This window comes from Vanessa atalanta, chromosome 8 (genome assembly GCF_905147765.1).
Source record: "Vanessa atalanta chromosome 8, ilVanAtal1.2, whole genome shotgun sequence".
NCBI classification, from domain to species: Eukaryota; Metazoa; Arthropoda; class Insecta; order Lepidoptera; family Nymphalidae; genus Vanessa; species Vanessa atalanta.
Window position 1 is genome coordinate 1,525,841 of NC_061878.1, and position 22,373 is coordinate 1,548,213.

At 31.3% G+C, this 22,373-nt stretch overlaps 1 protein-coding gene across 2 annotated transcripts in view; it reads right to left on the reverse strand.

The window, feature by feature from the left end:
• Positions 1-174: 174 nt before the first annotated feature.
• LOC125065547 overlaps positions 175-22,373 on the reverse strand; it is a 45,297-nt gene continuing 23,098 nt past the window's right edge. Inside the window, exons 1-6 of one of the 2 annotated variants that reach the window (XM_047673214.1) lie at positions 11,426-11,661; positions 4,646-6,286; positions 4,144-4,569; positions 3,499-3,720; positions 2,007-2,316; positions 175-973 (exon numbers count right to left, since the gene is read on the reverse strand). In XM_047673214.1, coding sequence (XP_047529170.1) covers positions 783-973; positions 2,007-2,316; positions 3,499-3,720; positions 4,144-4,569; positions 4,646-5,884 — 2,388 coding nt within the window. In that variant the 5' untranslated portion in view covers positions 5,885-6,286; positions 11,426-11,661 and the 3' untranslated portion in view covers positions 175-782. Of the gene's footprint in view, positions 974-2,006; positions 2,317-3,498; positions 3,721-4,143; positions 4,570-4,645; positions 6,287-11,425; positions 11,662-22,373 lie in introns of those variants that run through there. The other variant, XM_047673215.1, reaches the window with a different exon arrangement.

Sequence of the window (22,373 nt, forward strand, 5' to 3'; positions counted from 1 at the left end):
AGAAATAGACAGTGTAATTGTTCTATTTCTAAATTTAATTATTTGTTGCAAAATCATTTTTTTCAATAAAGTCGGTAGGTTGTATTTTAGCTATACAATAATTATTCTAATATCGTATAATTTACAAACAATTGATTACACAGTAACTGTCTGCATATAATGAAAATAATAATGTGACTTTATTCATAATTATTTATTTTTATATTCCATACACACTTCACTCTGTTGTAAGTAAATACTATTACTAATGTAACAATAGTAACTGTAAAGCTGAGTCTCCACAAGAGGAACATTTTCAAACTGTGTTGCCACACTGCGTTGGCACTAAATCCTATAATCACCTCAGGTTGAAAGCAAAAAATGATACAATGTTGAAAAATTGTTCGTGATTTCTTTAAGCACTGAATACACTAACACAAAAAATGCAAACTATAATGAATGAAACGCAACAAAATTTACTCATACAATAAGTACAAATGCTTTAAAAAATATGTAAATAGCTAGATTTTAATCCACAAAAAGCCTATAATTAAGTTTTACTTGCGGCAAAACAAGAAATATCAAATAGCTAAGCTAAAGCTAAACAAAACATACATTAAGTAAATGTCAAATCATCTTAATATGGCTGTTATAAATGTTGCCATGTAGCAATATAATTTATAAAAAATAATGATTATATTATATTTTCACAAAACCGTAAAGTACGTAACGTATATTAAAAACTACCTAGCAATAGTTACTGTCAGCTTGTCAATATTAAATTTTAACGATCCAAGTTTAAATTAATGGGCTATAATTATCTTCACTCCTGGTTCAGGGTCCACGGCGACATCTTTCGCAAGAGGTGCGTTTCCAATTATTCTAAAGTTCTTTGTGTAAGGAATTACTGCTACAAGCAAACCAGATACAACAACCCATATACCGGCTACGTAAAACGCTGCATCCCAATAACCAGTTTTGTCTTTCAGAGCACCTGAAACAATGTATCATTTAGAAAAGCGTCTCATAAAAAAAAACAACTGTAAACAATTTTGCAATTCTAATGAAATAGCTTTACTTAACCTTATGTGTTTAGTTACATTAAATTAAATAAACGTTAGAATATATTTTGAAAAAGGTTATAAATTAAAAACTAAATATTTAAGGTATGTTTGGATGTGTTTGGATCGATTGAGCTATACGCTAAGACTTTACAAAAAGGAAGCAATTCGATCTATAACAGGTTCATTAAATCGTGAATGATTTAATACGTAAAAAGATAAATCGTAATTAAAAAATAAATATTTTTTTTATCTTCCATATTAGCAGTAGTTATTGATTACAGCGAGCGTAATGGTATGTTACATTTTTTACATGACTGATTTATCAACAATATGATTGTGTTTAAGGTTAGCAGGAAACCAATGAAGTATACGTGATACTTATAAATGAATCAAATGACCTTGTAGAACAGGCACTAATAAGATATTTCACCGCCAAACATTAATACCTACTTTATAATGCTGTAATCCGATTTAAGCTTTAGTAAATCATGAATGTAACTATACACAATTGAGACAACATTATAGTTTTCATTGTGTGCGCCCTATTGAGGTAATAGTTAAACTATAGTTATGACCACATACAATCAAATCAAATTCCTTTATTCAATATAGAAGCATTTCTCGCTTATTAATTGTCAAATTAAACACTACCACCGGTTCGGAAAAAAATGCCCTGACCTAAGAAGAACCCGCGAAAGAAACTGAGCGGGTCTTTTTATTTGTCATTTTTATTATTTTCAAATATTCAAAACAAAAAGAAATAGCCAGGAGGCGATCGTTTCATTCCCAAAGTGTGCTATCAACCATGTACTCACTAATTGTATAATTACAACCAATTTGAACGCTTTCTGAGATCCTGTTGTAGAACCGTTTACATTGCCCAACAAAAGAGTTACTGACTTTATAAGTTATATTGACTATATATCATAAGGTAAATGTTAATTGTCATTAATTATATCTTACCGGCCATTGGTGGTCCAATCAAATGTCCAATTCCTTGACTCAGTAGAACCAAACCATATGCCATAGTGAACCTTTCTAAAGCAATCAACTCAACCAATATACTCGGCGTGTAGGAGTACGAGCTGGAGAATGTTAAGCCGAATATTAAAGAATTTAACGCCAATATATAGAAGCTGTAAGTTTCTTTAGCATCCATTATTCGTATCAAAATTGGGAACAGGACAATTGTAACGCCACAAGCCACCAGGCACACAGCATAAGTTTTCGTTATGTTCACCCATGGAAGATCGCCGATCCAACCAAGTCCCACCTGGAAGTGAATAAATTAAAATATCTTTATATGTATTGGTTTTGTATCAACATTGTAGGAATATTATACCAGTAGTATCGTACACAAGTGTAAGATTATGTGACTGGAATTATAGTAGAAAGAGGTCTTTGTTTGTACATACACTTGCACTTAAAGTGTGTTACTTTTATGCACAATGCGCAAGTGTCCTGAACAGTTGCCTTATCTCTGGTATTCGTCCGCATTGGCAGAAATTCGGTGATTTATTTAACTAATTATGCCACGGATACCTTCTTAAACTGCTAATTGAGGCAGTGGTTGCCATTGATTATTTCTTGAAAAATTTAATCAATATTAATGACCAGATCCAGAATTTGCAATAAAATCTAGTAACAGAACCAACGAAACGAGACTATTAAACGAAGTACAAATTTAAATGTTATCTAAAGTGATCCTTGGCCTCCGAGTAAAAGGAAAGCGATTACTTCTATGCTAGATCCATATTCTTTGTACTCTTAATCACAAAATATAAGAGCTCCATTAAATAAATTAGAAGAGTTAAAAAAAATTCAATATCTGATACGCAAATTAACCTTGACACTTAAAACCGGTCTAAGATTCCAAGATAAACAGTCTCTAAAAGCAAATATATACATAGATAAGATAGATCGCACTCCACTCTCTCGTCTTATTGTGATACCTACATCATGTAAATAGCTTACATTAACTTTATCACTAAGCTATAGAACGAGATTTATCGTTAGAGTTACTTTATAAAAGTGCAATAGTTTATCTACCAGTACAATTTGTGTTCAATGAATGAAGTAACCATGTATCATATTGAATAGATGCTCGACTAAAAGCGTATATAAAGCATGGGTCCAAGGTAAGATCAAAATTACCCCAAATAATTTATTTCTTTTTAATGGCCCGTGGACCACGTTATTTTTAAATTTAACTGTTGATAAAAAATTAAAGTCAACGTCATCGAAATTATCTATATGCCGTTAAAATATACTACACGTGTCATACGGTATCAGGAAATAAGTACTTTAATCCGGTTTTTAAATAAATGTCGTGGTAAAGTTTTGAATCTGTATAAACACGGGATTCAAGTATTTGGCAAACGAAAGATACAAGATACTAAGTCAATCATGGCTTTCAACTGTCTGTTGATCCACAGATAAAACAAAATTTACTTACAATGCCAATAATAGTAGCTACGCCAAATACACCCAACATCATAGAACCTTCGGTTTCAGTGTAACCATTGTCTTCCATGAAGGTTGATATAAAGAAGTAAGGCACGATAAACCAAATAAACAGCACCAGCGTCGATAGATTCATCATGAGGAAATGGAACTCAGTGAACATATTGAAATCGAATGTTTTATTGATCATCTTCAGGAATCTCTTACCCCAAGTCTGAAAATAATAATAATAAATTTGGTATGATTTCAACCTAAGTAGGAACTTGGCGCCTTTAAATAAAATGTTGCGTTACTCTTTGAATTTATTCTAAAGTAAACTGTCATGTTACAAATTTAATGAGAACATATAATTGAGAAATTTATTTTACAATTACCCGTCCACGGATGCCCATTTGGAGTCAATTATTATCATTTGAAACAAATTTCACGAATATAACTTCCAAAAATTTACACAGTTTTTGTTTAGTAATGAAAAAATCAAACTCCGGTGGCACTAAACGAAAACATTTAAATGTTTAATATAGATTAATTAAAATCATCTCATTAAACATAAACAATTACAATAAAATCCTAATCGGAAGTGAATTATGCAGAAATAATAATTAGTTAAGCATCCGTATTCGTTTTATAATAATACCTTTTCTTCCGGTTCTTCGACTGACCACATCGAGTTTTTATAAATGTCAGGACATGATGACGCACGAAGTTTATATTTGGCTATATTCATCATGGCTCCTCGGTGCATGATTGAATTGCGATGAACTCTAATGTCTTTTAAGTAATGGTGGTCCGTTTGAATTTGCCTGGAGAACCAATCTTGACGTCTGGGGGGTATTACAGCTGCATTATTCTCGGGAATCGGCTGAAGTAACTTCTCTCGAACTATCTCAAGTTTTTTATCGAAATCTTTTTTTTTATTTTTCTTCAGTTTTTCTTTGTTAGATCCTGTTGGTAGTTTCGTCTCTGAACTGGTTCGTAAAGCTAGTAGAGAAGGATAGTTTTGCAGTATTATGTTGTACAGTCGATCGTTAGATTTAAGCTGATCTATAACCTCAGGTGGTACCTGAAAAAAATAATAGAATTTTATTAAATTTAAATTCCAATTACAAAAAATAATAGTAAAAAATTATTGTACGTACCCTTTCATTTTGTAGTAGAAACGTTGGTAAATTAATAACCGAATTAACTTTATGTTGACTCGATAAGTCAGCATTTCTTTTTGTAATGGCTTCAACATCCTCGGCATCAGCAATAGCAGACAATAATGCAGCAAGAATATGCTCTGGGGCCTCACCACTGTTAATCATAGTTTTTAACTCATCAGCACCGGGGTACATAGATTCTCCACCGCCTGACTTTGCTGAAATAGACGTGGAACTTGATGCTCTTTTAGCTTTACTTAATCTTCTCTGTTTTTTCTGTTCCAAGATTAACCATTCCGGATCTCGCATTACAGCTCCACATACGCAAACGTTAAGTACTGTTCCAGCTAAAAGTAATAAAGCACCTCTCCATCCGTATTCGTCCAATAAATAAGTTGTCAAAGGTGAATAAACAAATGTACCAAAGCCGACTCCACATGAACCTAAGCCGACAGCTAAGTTACGTCTTTTCTCAAACCAGTATGCAATCGATACGACAGCAGTTACATATAACAAACCCATACCCAAGCCAGCAATCAATCCATATGTTATGTATAAGGTCTCCACACTATTACTGTAAGACGCAGCAACAAACCCTATAGTTGATGATACACCACCAACAATTGTCATTTTTTTGCATCCATATCTATCTACAAGCGCACTCATTATTGGCCCAGCTATTAACGGAACTGATATGAAGAGACTTCCAATTAAGGATGTCTTAGCTTCACTTGCCTCGAAATAATCTACAAACTTGATTTGTAATAAGCCATATGAGAATGCAAGTCCATCTGCTACAGTTGCAATAAGAAATGAGGCAGCCACTACCACCCATCCCCATCCTCCATCTGGTATCTGAGGTCCCTGTTCAGGTGATGGTTTGCTGGAACAAATACTGTCAGCATCGCTCAATCCCATGAATTTAACTCTTTCGTTCGTTGACTTCGCGTCGTCATCATTTTTATCATCCTTGCGATACGCTACAGTAAGATTGTTATCTTTAAAATCATTTTCTTCCGTCTTCATCGAATTTATTGTATTGAGATCGTTTTTAGACTTGTCCGAATCTCTCAAATAGTTTCTGTCATCATTCACCGAATCAATGTATTTAATGTCATTCGTTTTAATGAGTAACGGTGACGTATTCTTCTCCTCTTCAGACGGTACTTTAGATTCATACTTGATAACTTTATCTTTACCTGGGATGCCATTTGCGTAGGCACTTTGCGTGTCCATTAGTGTTGGAAACGCTGGGAAGTACAAATCCAAGTACGTTCTCACTCACTACTCTCTCTTTCTGAATCTTTTCTACTGACACAGAAAGGTGCAATTTGGATTCAATGTCCAAAATGCGATCGTCTACGTCGAAGAGACGATTAGTTCTCTGGACCAATTTCTTAATCGTGGGTCTCTAGCTGAATAGCGACAAGAGATTTTTGATATACAAAGTGTGAGAGCGTAAGGATTGTAACTTGTGGAGTTCATCAAGGACCGGCTAGTCCTCGATTTCACACTTTTAAAAAATGCACTTTTTATATTGTTTATTTTTGGATTACTAGTTGATGTGCCCTTTCTTGACATGTAGAATTAAAATTTTGCTTTGTGCAACATTTCAGAAAATGGCAGCAAATTTTCAATCTGTAACAAAAAAATAATAATATTAAGAACATTTATATAAATTTTTAATCAATTCCGCTTTGAATGTCATCAATTATCATACCAAAGATAAATAAAATATTATAATACTGAATTATCCATTTTAATCGGCCTAAACAGTGATAAGTTAATCATTTATTATATAAACAGTTGTACGCGAAAATTAAATAAAATTAACTTTAACCTAATGGATCTAAATGTTACCAAGATCTAAATGTTACCAAGATCAAAATCTTACGTTGATTACGTGAGTCGTTATTAAGATACATTATGCAAGTGAATTAGATCTATCTAAACATCAGAAACTTTAAAAATTTAAATTATTTCATATTTTAAGTATTTGACACAAAATTGACGCGAATTGGTCGAGAGCTTGAATAATCTATGATATTCATTATGGGTTTGCGAAAAAATGGCGTTTTGAACATCGAACAAAATGTTACCGAAGTTTGGAAGTAAAATTAAAGTGGATATAAGTAGATTAGTTGAATATAGTTATATTAAAAATTAAAATATATTTGTAAAGAATTACTACTAGTGCACAATATAGCTGAGCTATTAGCAAATAGCGTGGCATACGTAAATATGAGGTCATATCATATATTTTCTGTATCGTGGGAGCTAGTAACAAAGAGTAAGTATAATCTAATTCTCTCGGCGTAGTGAGATAAAAATCATAATCAGAATAATACTGTCGATTTATCACTAGATAGATAGATCAATAGAAATATACTGATAACTATTTCACAATCACTGTGTTATTGAGAAAAAACGCATAAATGGAATGATACGAGAAAGTAATTTTAGTTTAAAAAAAAAAAAAACACGTAAAATATATATAACCAAAAACTTATCTGTTACTTGTGTTACCAAGCTTTGGCCGTCATTTTAAAACTATTTGATTATTCTAATTTCTTATTTTTGTATTAAGTAAAAAGAAACGTACTAAATTGTTTTTTTTTTTTTTTTTATTTATACGGGACGACAAATGTAATCGTTTCCGATTTATTAAACTAAGAATTAATAGACTGGTTGTCAATTAAGAGTAATTGAATCTTACCGTAAAATTAAACGTTGACTGTGCAACAACAGATAATACACGTCAGATGTCACGAATAGTGATTAGACAAATTGTTAATGAGATAAATATTCGAAAACACTTCGCAGAAGTTACAGCTAAGTGCATCGTGATGCCATTCATGCTCAACATAACTTACTGCAAACAGTAGATAGTATACATTCGTGACGAAGCTATTTTCAGAAGGAGGTTTAAATACAATGAAAAACAGTTAAAACTTGTTAATATTCATAATACAACTTGTAGATTTATTATTTTTAGATGATGTTAAGATCCTTTTTTCATGACTACAATATTATTTATAGTATGGGGATGGTCTTGGCAAAATGCCAGATTATAAAAACTAGTGCTAGCCTATCCGTCAATTTAACAAGACACGGGATTGCTTGCGCAACCTACCGCTGTCAGAAAGGAAAACATTCCTCTTTCGTCTAAATAGTTCCTTTTTATGTTCCCGTTGTCGTACAATCTTCCACATTTAAACACATAATATAAAATGTTCTGCTCTTAATGGTTCGAATATTGAATTAAAGATTATGAAGATGTTTTCCAGACCGATTTCGAGTACGATGGCCATTCTCAACAGAGTCTAGGCAAATGTACAAGTTTGTGTTCAAATATAAGTTTATATTCCTTCACTCTAATAACCAAAAGGGACGGCAATGTGTCACATCACCCGATCAAGAGATGAAGCACAGGAATAAACCTAACAAAGTTTTATTGACCAGATTCGATTCGGTTGGAAACTATGACCTCCGTAGATGCAACTTTAAAGGCTAGACCGTATCAAGATAGCCGTCGTATTAGCGCGATACCTTGAAAATAATATTATACACACTATTTCCTTCTTTTAACTATTTCCAGTTCTAACAAGATTCAACCCAGTAATGAGATAATAAAATGAAATACGCCACGCATATGTGTATAGAAATCTGGCTTCAGGTATGTGGAACAAAACGAGGCCGGTTTGAGTTAGTATTTATAAATAAGCTTGTGTTGCAGACCTAATTCGATTACTGCCCGATGCTTATAGCATCAACTATAACAAAGAGGTTCATAAATTTATCAACACGAGACGTTATAAATTGAATTTATAAGTATTTTTTTTCGTTTATAATGTAGCCAGAATCAAGACACAATCGATATTTTAAAAAAAAACAATTACAAATATTTGCAAGAGTTCGTATTACATTCAAATACGCTGTCAGTAAATCAGTATATCATATATGTTATCCATAACAACTTTCACGTAAAATATATTATGTTATATAACTTATATAGCTAGAGTGCAAGGTCGACAGACATGGTTTAACAACATTTCTTCGCTTTGTCAAATCGCATTGGTAGGAAAGGGACAAGTGATTTGTTTCATAAGCAAAGTGCAATGAACCCAATAGTCAAGGACGCGAAAACTAGAATATTACTGTAGGGCTGTAGGAAGGCGCGGTCTGCTTTTATATTTTATTATAACGTTTTTTTTCTCTAACAAAATTTATATATGCAATACAGATAAAATTAAATTATCATGTCATTTTAAGTACTAAATTTATTAGTTAAGGCATTATTTTTTATAATCACGAATTTATGGCATTTATCATAAGAGATATATGTATTTAATAACAAAAATAAAAAAAAAACTAAAATTTTAACAACCTTTTATTATATGCGCTATTTTGAAAATCTTTTGAACTATAAAATATTATTTATCTGTGCAATTTTAAATGCAACAGTAGACGAATTTAGAAGACCGGTTATAACGATTCATCGACAGAAATCCTGGTAATTTTCCACAGTGTCTGTAACGCCATGCATACGTGATGTAAGCGAATGCTGTGCCTACATATTTTATTGTTTATCTGTGAACATTTTATGCATTCAATATAATAAAGTTAGGTTACATTTAACCTAGACTACTCGTGATAAAAACACGTAATTGCAAAATCGTTTCCTTTGCTTTGAATGTTACGAATAGAGTATATAAAAAAACTAATGAGAAAGACAAATGTTTTATAGGTTCTTATTACAATAAAATCAATTATTTTAAGACAGTTTCAAAAAAAATAAAACAGTTAAACAGCCCTACAACGCCTTATGTCTTTGATTTATCGTTATGTATTGCCATATGTTTGTACTTAATGGATTTTAGTTTGTACTTAAGTTAAGGCAACGTTTACTTTACTTTAATTCTGCAAAAACATCAACGCGAACAAAATTCAAATTAATGCCAAGAATTGTTTAATACCTTGGCAACAGAAATTATATTCTTTGAATTAATACTCGAATATCAATAATCATTTAATTTTAGGACTGAAATGACTCGACTACGTCAGAAATAATGTATAAACAAGTAGATATTAAAAAAAAAAATCAGACAGTGAAATTTGCAGTGTGAACCACAATTATTTTATTTGTTTACGTTTGAATTTCTGTTATTGTGTACACGTATATCATTTATACTATATAAAGAGTCAATGTATTCCTTAATATTATTCTATTTATATGACCTACATTTCTCAAAAAAACAATTACAAATATTTGCAAGAGTTCGTATTACATTCAAATACGCTGTCAGTAAATCAGTATATCATATATGTTATCCATAACAACTTTCACGTAAAATATATTATGTTATATAACTTATATAGCTAGAGTGCAAGGTCGACAGACATGGTTTAACAACATTTCTTCGCTTTGTCAAATCGCATTGGTAGGAAAGGGACAAGTGATTTGTTTCATAAGCAAAGTGCAATGAACCCAATAGTCAAGGACGCGAAAACTAGAATATTACTGTAGGGCTGTAGGAAGGCGCGGTCTGCTTTTATATTTTATTATAACGTTTTTTTTCTCTAACAAAATTTATATATGCAATACAGATAAAATTAAATTATCATGTCATTTTAAGTACTAAATTTATTAGTTAAGGCATTATTTTTTATAATCACGAATTTATGGCATTTATCATAAGAGATATATGTATTTAATAACAAAAATAAAAAAAAAACTAAAATTTTAACAACCTTTTATTATATGCGCTATTTTGAAAATCTTTTGAACTATAAAATATTATTTATCTGTGCAATTTTAAATGCAACAGTAGACGAATTTAGAAGACCGGTTATAACGATTCATCGACAGAAATCCTGGTAATTTTCCACAGTGTCTGTAACGCCATGCATACGTGATGTAAGCGAATGCTGTGCCTACATATTTTATTGTTTATCTGTGAACATTTTATGCATTCAATATAATAAAGTTAGGTTACATTTAACCTAGACTACTCGTGATAAAAACACGTAATTGCAAAATCGTTTCCTTTGCTTTGAATGTTACGAATAGAGTATATAAAAAAACTAATGAGAAAGACAAATGTTTTATAGGTTCTTATTACAATAAAATCAATTATTTTAAGACAGTTTCAAAAAAAATAAAACAGTTAAACAGCCCTACAACGCCTTATGTCTTTGATTTATCGTTATGTATTGCCATATGTTTGTACTTAATGGATTTTAGTTTGTACTTAAGTTAAGGCAACGTTTACTTTACTTTAATTCTGCAAAAACATCAACGCGAACAAAATTCAAATTAATGCCAAGAATTGTTTAATACCTTGGCAACAGAAATTATATTCTTTGAATTAATACTCGAATATCAATAATCATTTAATTTTAGGACTGAAATGACTCGACTACGTCAGAAATAATGTATAAACAAGTAGATATTAAAAAAAAAAATCAGACAGTGAAATTTGCAGTGTGAACCACAATTATTTTATTTGTTTACGTTTGAATTTCTGTTATTGTGTACACGTATATCATTTATACTATATAAAGAGTCAATGTATTCCTTAATATTATTCTATTTATATGACCTACATTTCTCGATTTTACTATAAGCGGTATTTTTTTGTGTCAGGTCAGGTCAATGCCGTCAACGATTATTGAACTTTGCTATACTCTTTGGAACATTAGAATAAAAAATCTTATCAGCTAATAAAAATGTTCCTTTATCTAACATTAGAACAACACGTAAATACTCATACATACCGTTATACTCCTAACGGAGTAAAACCTTCATTCGAATAAACTTCACAATTAACCAATTGAGAAAGTAACGACGAACGAAAGTTTCAATGGGCTTCGAATTTAAAAAAGAACTTCGTACACAGCAGATATTAGTGAGGTTAATGAAACGGAGCTCGAGTCTCAGATGACGTCAACGGAAAGCATAAAGAGCACACGTCCGAACGCACGCGACGCGTTTAACTTAGTGAATTTTGAATGACTCAATTCAATCGAAACATCGAACTGATGGGACGCGTACCCCCACGCAACGGCTTTATCGTTTCAATCAATATTAATAATTATAATTTACAGTACCGTAACTGTCTAAACTTTATTACTTATGATTTGTTATGTAAACATTTCTCTAATTTAGCAATAATTTGAGCAGATTTATGAATTTTAAAACTTAAGCCAAAACTGCAACTAAACAAAATAACTATACCTACATAATAGTAAGACAATTAATTCTTTTAATAACATTATTTTATTATTTTCCGTCGTATACAACGGTGTCAATGCACAACCGTGTGTGTAAATCACAACTAATAATATCTTATCTATTTTATCGATCAGTAACAATGAAAACTAAGATTGCGAGTTTAGTTATTTTTGCTTTTAGAAAGTATCAAGTCTACGATCATGAAAGTGACACTACTGGAAGCAAGACAAACCCATGGCCCCAGTGCCGCGAAAGCAATACATAAAAATAATGCTTTTCCATAATATTTTTGTCAATAAATACACAAAGTAAATTCTTTATAAGTTCTTTAAAAACTTAAAATTACTTTGACTGAACCTCAACAATATAAAGCGAACAAAAAATTCAAAATCTTTATCTGTACTGGTATTATAACACGAAAATAAATCTGTCTCTCTGTTACGATTTCGAGACAACACTACTGAACAAAATTTGATGTGAAACAACAAATTTGTTGTGAAAAAAGCTAGAACCGCAAAAAAGGACTGTATGAAGGGAATGGACTGTAGTGGGTTACTATAGATTAATTGCTTTTTCACTGACAAAAATCTACTAAGCTTTATAAAAAATACCTTCGACATCAGAAGAGGTATTTTTTTTTCTTTTCGCAATAGATAATTTAATTTTAATTAGCTTGATCATTGTATGAGCACGTTATGCGGAGAAATGACGACCATGTTGTAAGGAAGGTCTTGAGCATGGACGTGAATGGATATAGAGGTAGGGGACGACCAAGTAAACGATGGATGGATTGTGTGAAAGGCGATATGGCTGGAATGTTACTTGTGAGATGACGTCAAACAGAAAATAATGGAAGAAAAGGACCCGCTAAGCCGACCCCAAACAAAATTGGGATAAGGACAGGAGGATATTAAAATAGATGATTTGATTTAAAGTTAACAATATTACTTGAATTTTTCATCGTTTCTTTGTGAATTAGTCACGTATATATGTAGAAATCTGACTTACGTACACTGATTTTGTTCCTAGAAACTACCAAAGGATGACGTAGACTATTGTATGTTTGTAAATAAACGATTACGCAATCGATATTCCTTTTACACAAGTCAATTTATAAAAACCGATACTAATTTTAATAATTGTTTTGTTAATTTTAACCATATTATTCAAACTGATTTATAAATATTTTTGACAAATATATGATCTCATAATTTGAAAATATGAAATGTAGTGAGCTCAAACCACAAGTCAGACAGTGTTGCCTGTGCGAAAATGAAAACAGCTGTTTATCATAATTGAACGTGTTCCGAAGAAAAATGTTGATGTTCTTAATACGATTATGTTTTGTAAATTAAGAAGAGAATAAACAAAGTTGTTATCGTTGTAATGTTCACTTTACAATATTTTTAAGAACGTCTTGATATTTGACAATGTTTCGATATTTAGAACCAGAATATAATAGAATTTACATAACAATAGCTGTTAGTTGCAGCTTATTAACGCCGTGTAAAATTAACTCCGATCTGCTTTGATTACCACATTAATATTCTATAACCTTGTCCGATAAACAAAGCAAGAAATAAATGACGAATACTGGATTAGTGGGGAATACGTCAGTCGTCAAAGGATCACGGTTACAATTTGAATGTCCCAATGGATTTGGATATGTACGAGATAATGACACGAACGTTCGTACGCACATTTTTTTTTAAATTAATATTTGATATAACGCTTAAAATGCAATCGTTTATTTAAACTAATGAAATTGATACGTTTAACCGTTTCTTTGTTTCCAAAATATGTTTTCAAACGCGGTCCGTTTCAACGTCACAACATGGTAACATTCACCTTAGGTAGATTTAACTAAAATTGCCCTAAAAAGTCAATGAAATATTGTACCAAGAATATGTAAGGATACCTCATATATGTTATCTGCCTCTACGTAAGTATATACATCAATACTTACTATTATTATACTATGTAACTTTGTCTGTCTGTCTTGCTCTAACCTTACCTAACCTAACCAAACCTACTTACAGAATTTAAAGAAATTTGGCATGAAGCAAACTTGAACTTTAATTTTTGCCAAACACCAGACGACCATCTGCTAAAACGCTAGCGAATCCGCGCTCGACAACTAGCTGTATATAGCATGTATCCTAGTTATCATTTCGAAAGTAGATTCATTCGAATTCGAACATTAGCCAACTTGAATTCTTATATCTCATAAGGAATGGTACATGGTATAAAAAATCTAATCTATACTTTAAACTACAGTGTAACCCCTATATATTTTTGAAATATATAACAATTGTTCAGTTGGCAATCTGCGAGTCTAGTCAAATTTTAATAAAGAAAAGATACACGATTAATACAATGGTTTTATTACAATACATCGACAAGTTTTTAGTAAAAGCAGTAGTGGAACACGCACAAAAAACATGGCGGCACACAACCATTTCAACGTCTAGAACGATGTACATTGACGAAGATCTCAGTCCAGTCGGCCTTCATACTTCCGACAAGATATATCTATTATAGAAGCAGTTATTTTGGCTCAGTGAAAATCGAAAATACCATTCATCATATAATATCTGAGGTGCATAATTAACGAATATAATATTGGCTTAAGACGTAAATCTTTAAGAAACTTTAGTTCAGTTAAACGGAACATTGTATTGGCCGATAGCCAAAATTTAAATAAGGAGATTCTTCAAGGCAATATGCGAAAATTAACAGAAACAAAATACAGCGTGTTGCATAACTATCTGTACTGTAAATTGTTTTTTAAAGGAACATACAAATATATAGGTACGTCTAAAGCCAAGGATTGTCTGTCCGTCTGTCTCTACGCGGATGAAACTAAGATATAACTATAGTATAGATATTTATATAAAACTTCTGTTTTGAAACCAAAACCAAAATATTCAAGTTATAAGAACTTTTTAGTCGTTGCGTTATATTCTTAAATTGGTAAGTTTAAAAGTATACTTGTAACTTATCTTTTTAAATTCATAATTATTAGTACCTACATGACAAAGACAGCAAACAGACATTTTGTTTGGCGGATTCCTTTACACGGAAAAGGTGACAATGGACAATGAATCGCTTTGTTATTTGAAAATATGATCAGTGTTATCGATTGTGGATTCTTTGAATACCTCTTCAACAAAAACACGATCATGTTACCATGGCAACAATTTCAAAGTTATTTTATAAATATTTCCTTTTAGTTATTAGGTATTATTTTTTATTTATTTTCTTTAACAGAATTTTAAAATATTAATACATTTTTTTTTAAATAAAACTTTTAATAAAGAGATCATTGATTTTATGGTGAAAAAGTTTATGACACTTACTGACACTATTAGAAATAAATCTAAGATTTTGGTACCATTAACCGAAGTCGGTGAGTAAAGCTTCTTGAATTTAAAATACATAGGAAAGAAAATTATCGTGATTTTGTTTCATTGTTAATTCACACGAAAGTGATAATGCGATGCCAACTATTTCAGTGGAAACTGGAAAATCAAAACATTTAAACAGGACAGGATTTACAAAAGATTGCAACCAAAAAAATCGCTTTAAATAAAATCTTAACACTATACAATACCAATTAAATTGATACCAGACATTGTTGAAGCTTTATACCGGGAATCGACAAAATCATTCAAAAAAAGAACGAAAGATACGAAGTCAGAATCCTTCTTCACTTGTAAAAACTGTTAAAAAAAGTTTTAAAACCTCTGCCTAAGGAACAATAAGCAAAAGTCGTCTCGTGATCATTTATCAATATGTTTGGTATACCAGTTCTAGATCTCTACATCGTATACAACAAAGACACTTCCCGCCGTCTGTCCGCTTAGATCTTTTAAAATACGCAACTGATTATAATGTTTTCATCAATAGAGTGATTCTTGAAGGCTTATGTACGTCTAATTCATGCATACTATAGTAGGGAACAGCCGAAAATTTCAACTTTCCTAGCCAGATTTTTTTTCTTGCTATTTTAAATATAAAAGTTGTATAGACCTTTTTATTATGACCTTTATTATTCTCTCACGAAACTGAGTCGGGTAGCTGGTAAGTGAGAAAATAGATATATACGATAAAGATAAAAAATAAGATTTAATATTTAATCGATTTTACTCGATTATTTTTTTCACAAATGTTTGGAATCGATTTTTCTCTGAAAACTGACTGAAATTGAGACTGAAAGTCTCAAAAGACTATCATTTTACACATACATTCATTATTAATATTTCATTAACTAGGTACAATCATTAATTATAATCTCTGACACTTATCAAACAAATTATCATGTACCAAACAAACAATTGGATCATTATCATTAATTCATATTGCAATCAATCAAAAAATTTTTTGGTTTATCGTGATGTATAATTATACTATCCTACATAAATATCCTATCCGCTGTCTGTCTGTCCCTGTTATGTTTAAATCTTTAAAATTACACATCGGATTTTGATACGAGTTTTTTTAATAGATAGTAAATTAATAGACATTATAATAGAGAAACACTGGTAATTAAGGGTTTCTAATGTGATGGCGTGAGTAAACACACTTTTGGCGCTTACATTGGAAACGCTGACTGAACCCTACAAAATAGATCAAAATAATTTACTATAGTATCGTACACCTTAAAAATATCTACAAAGAAGTCCGTCTATCTCTTAGGGATAACACACAATAACATTTTATTATCCTTTACTTTTTACGAGAAATAATGTTTTTTTAAGAATACAGCATTAATCCTTATCCAATTACCTTAAATACATTATGCATTTAATATATATCAATATGGCCCTTTACAGCGTGTAATTTAAATGAATATTTTCGATAATATTACAGATTTAAAACGCAGGGACATAGTGGTTTGTATTGTCTAATGACAAAAACTATCAACTTTGTTTTCTTATAATTACATTCTGTAGTATATTAAGTAGCAATATTGAAACCGGGGCCGGGTCGCTAGTATATCATATTTGTAATGCCCATTTGTATGCGATTTTGATGCGAAAGATCTGGCACGATTGGAAGAAAAATTTCACATTGAGGTAGTATTATTTAGTTTTTTGATAAATTAATTTTTTTCGTTCGTCTTTAGAGAACTAATAAAACATTTCAGAATCAATTTTAACAACGATGAAAAAATATACAAAATGTATTCTGGTCACTAACAGAAATATTTTATTGTATTGAACAAATTGTCCACTTGATAGTGAAAATGATGATGGAGTTATCATCAAAAGTGCAAATAACCATTCCGCCTAACAGTGTATATCATACAAAAAGTGGTCACCACAGCCCAGACACATTGGCGCTGTAAGAAATGTTAAAGCAAGCTGTAAGCAAGACAAATTGTAATAGTTTTAGTTATCATATGTTGCTTTGACGTATTTTTTATAATTATTTAAGTACGAGACTAAACATCCTTTATCGGAATTCGCGTTATCATGTCTCGTATAATATATCGGCCTGCCCTAAATTATCGTATGGGACGCATATCTAACGATTTACACTTGATCTAAATGTGAAAGATTAAAATATAATATCGCTGTTATGTTTGAAATAGTCGAATATCTAGGTTGCTTAAAAACGATTTGAAAAAAAACAATTAAGAAGCAAGCAATTAAGAATGATCAAGCGTGTGACAACGGCTTTAATTTCTGAGGCGTGAGAGTGTAGCACTACAATCTGCTTTTTCATAATATAGATAGGTGGACGAACAAATGGGCCACTTGATGGTAAGTGGTCACCACCGCCCATAAACAATGGCGCTAATTAAAACAAAAACTAACGATAAATAGAATTTATTCAATTGAATTTTATAAACAGAAAGGTGTTATAAATTTTAGATAAGAAATTTAGATAACGATACGATATGATAGCTTAATTTAATTTACATAAAACGTTTTAAGTAGTAAAGCGTTTTAAATCATAGTTGTCCTATGAAAAAAGACGTGACGTGAAAAATCGGAAATTGATATACGACATTCATGACAATAATTACAGTATTTGATAGATATATGCATCAAAATAACGTATCACGATAAATAGATGTGTTGAAAACATTTCAAGTGTTATAAACGACGTGAGCCTACAAAAAAAATAGTATTTCTCAATTATAAGGGAAATATAATAATAATTACCTGCGCAATGTTTTCAGCCAGATAATCAGGCGCAGTCCGAAAGGGTAATAAGGGCCACGGCCCTTTTTTCGCGTAATAAAATCTAATTTAATCACTTATCAATTGGGGCAAAAATTTTGGCTGCGACCGCTTCTGCCTGCTATATAAACATCTCTGAATGAAAATCATTGATGGATTTAAATATTATCACTTGCATTTAGGAGATTTGTGCCAATCTCAGGGCAAATAATGAATTATATTCGTAAAACATTATCGTAACTCGGTTAAATGATTGTATCAATAATTCTACTATAACAATTTTATTACAAATAAAAAAGACCCGTTTCAATTGCTTATTTACAAGTAAGATTTTATAAAGCATTAGCATACTGTAAATTAAAGATTTGCATTTAAAATTAATACATGCATTTTTTTTAAATAAAAACTTTAAGAATCTATTTATATATTTTATATATATAAACAGTTTAAAACTATTGAATATATAGCGGTACAAAAACCTTAATTTTTTTTAAAATAAATATATTTGATTAACAAAAATATAATTTAAAGAAATAATCAAAATTATAAACAAGGCCTTTGCCTTGTGAAACAACTGCTTTGAGTGTAACGTATGCTTTAATAATAGCACAAAGTAAAAGATTATCCGTTTTTTTTTTTTTATATAAGTATATTAAAAATAAAGTATATTAATTATAAAGCCACTGCGATCATTGCACAGAATCAGATATTCAATATGCAAAACAAACTAACTGATTGATCAACAATGTAACTAGCCGATAAATAGTCATATTTTATTGTTACGATATAACAACATAGATCATCAGCTGATAATAACTAATTACCATATAAAGACTATTCCAATCGAAGTAGGAATAAAGATAAACAAACCTTATTCATGCGATTTGCTAATAGCTCGGCTATATTGTTACTAAGAAATTATGATGAATATATCTTTATATATAACACAACACCATTCAACTAAACTACTTATATCCAATTCAATTTTATTTTCAAAATTCCGATAACAGTTGCGTCGACGTTCAAAACTACATAACATCTTTGTTCCCAAGGTCGGTGGCGCATTGGTGATGTAAGAAATGGTTAATATTTCTACTGATTATGAACGATGGCGACCATTTACCATCAGGTGGACCATTTGCACGTCCGCCATATCATAAAAAAATCCTAAATGAATATCATAGATTATTCAAGCTCTAGACCAATTATATCGCGTCAATTTGATTTCAAATGTGTTTACTTGTTTTATTCTAGCGTGGACTATCGATAGTATTGCAAAACCATTACTTTTATCCTAAACTATCGACAGTCCAAAACTATCGATACTATTGATAATATCAATAGTAATGCTGCTGCCAATAGTATTGCTTACATAGAGCTAGCGATACTATTGATGGTATCGATAGTATTGATTAAACGATACTATCGATATCCTGAATAGTTTTCGAGGTCAACTATCGATAATCAAACTATCGATATTTCTGCAACGCAGCTTTATTCCTCTTGTGGTTGCAACAGGCTATAGTATATTCTTGTGCATCCAAACAATAGTGAAACGCAAACAGCGGGTGCGGTGCTTTACATTGTACCCATATAAAAATGCATTTACGTCCTACCGTTTGTCCCATATTGCTACTGTACTAAAAAATTCATACACTACCTTATTTACATTCGCCTTTAATTGTTAGGAATGTATAATCTTAAATATTGTCTGTATATGTTTCTTCGAATACTTAACTATAATATTAATATGTAGACAATACAGATTTTGAAACTAACTATACGGCTAAAGAAAAACATCGAAATCTCAAAGAATCGAATTTGATAAATTTTGGTGTGAAGTAATCTCGAACCTCAAGGAAGGATATAGGCTACTTACAAATTAGTACTTAATAAAATCCACGATATTCAATACGAATTGAAAGCAACAACCTCAAACAAGGGGTTGTTGCTTTCAATGTTGCTTTCAACAATAGTTCACACTGTTTCATCTGTTTTCTTCCACGTTTCCTCTCTTTTAAGGGGAAGATTTGGAGCTTATTCGACCACGCTTTAATGCGGTTCGGTAGATACCTGCATATGTGCTAGATTTTCATAACATGCACGTTAGCTCACGATGTTTTCCATCCCGATAGAGCACGAGATGAATTATAAGCACAATAAATCACGCGAAACCTCAGTGGTTCTCGCCTTTGAGCAGAATAGAAGATGATAAATAGTTTTAAATATAAATTAAAATATAGTAATAAATTTTATCTTTCTACATATAACATAAGTTCTTCTTCTCATATGCAACTTCTCTACTTGGGTTATTTCAGACTGTTTTTTCTCCTAATTATCTAATTAAACGACACGTATTACATTAATGAGAACAAATGCGTAGTAAACACAAAAGTGTTAAATTACGTAAATCGCACTTCTAACTTTAAGCTATAATACATTTAGTTTCACAAATATATTATACGGAACACAAACATATTTGACTTAAAGCCAGAACAAATCTGTACAAACATGTGCAGTCTAGACCGAGTTGGTGTTGCCTTGAGAATATTAGAAACCGTATAATTTCAAATGCCCCTAGAATATTAATACCCATTTATTTTGGTCCACACCAATGGAATGTCAAATCTAGGACTACTATGATTAAGCAATCGATATTATTATAACATAAAAGATAAGTTTCCGACGTCGCCTAGCCCACACATCCTTCCTGGGGCATGCTATTCGTTATTCGCTAAAAGATTAATATATGACAAAAATGTGTGGTGTCAATGAATACTCTTTAATTTTCACGCAGGATAATTAATAATTATTAAATTATGTTTAGTATGCCTAAGTAAACGGAAATTGATGGGAAACAGTAAAGAACTACTGAGTTTCTAGCCGGTTCTTCATTCCGAACCGATGTTGGCTATACGTTTTAAAATACAATAATAGCATATGCATGAAGAGTTTTATTATATTTCGGATACTGTTTTTACATGACGTTATCATATATGACTTACAAATATACTATATATCAGCCACTTAAACCAAATACACTCATAAATGTATTGAAAATATCTACCATCTATTCTTGACTATAGTCACTTACGCCATTAAGTATAAGCCACTTTAGCCACTCCTCACTTCGATAATGTCTTATCGACCATTGGATCTAGCTTGTTGTATCCCTTGTGACTGGAATAAACTGGCTTGATCAACCTTCAAACTGGAATATCGTAATTCAAGGTATTAGGGATTCGGAGAAGAATAACTTTTTATTAAATTGTTATTTGTCTGAGAGTCTAGACATCTTTATAAATAACTATATATATTTTTGAGGACTTTCTTAAGGTATGGTTCTTATGATTTATCTCGTAGGGTTCAACCAGCGTTTGCAATGTAAGAGCAAAAATGTTAATTTACGACTTCACTTCAGAAACCTCTAAAAATATCAGCGTTTTTCTACTATATTCTGCATTTATTATACATATAACTTCCTCTTGAATCAATCTATCTATTATAAAAAACCGCATATATCTATTATAAAGAGCTAAGCATACATAGGGACAGGCAGCGAGAAGTGTTTTATACTATGTAAGAATAATGATGGTGATATCGAAGATTTTGGTAGAGTGTAAAGTTAGACAACAATTTAAAGCTCTTCTAGAATTTTCAGTCTGAATAAGTGTATTTTATATATCTGCATAGTCCTAACTGTACGGAATTCGAAAATAGCTTTATAAATCAGTTTCAAATTTTAAATAAATACCTATCCACCTATACATACCTTACCTGTACAATATATTATGAAACGCTTCACCCAAATTCGATTTTAAAATTTTACTCCTGTCACGCAAAACAAGTGTCGCTTTAATATTTTTATTCTTTAGCATTTATTTTACTAATTACAATAATATGCATTACCGTCTTAACCATAGGGCACATGGGACACGTGCCCAGGGCCCCCATCCTGAGAGGGCCCCGAAGAACCAACAATTTACCAAATTAAACCAAAAAGTATCCTAGCAAAAGGACCCCGAATTCATGGGTGCCCAAGGGCCCCAGCATAGCTTGACGGCTCTGATAATATGGCCAAATTAGTATATATCAATAACTCAATGGTTAATAATTAACACAATTTATATTATTAACCAACAACAGGCTGCAGTGTTTATGAACGTGCGTACGTATTTATCCATTACAGCAGTTAAATAACCGAGAGCATATCGTTTACTACTGAAACTTGACTACGACCTCATAATACCATTTACAATTCAGTTTAACGAATAACAAGACATCATTATGAATGTGTGTC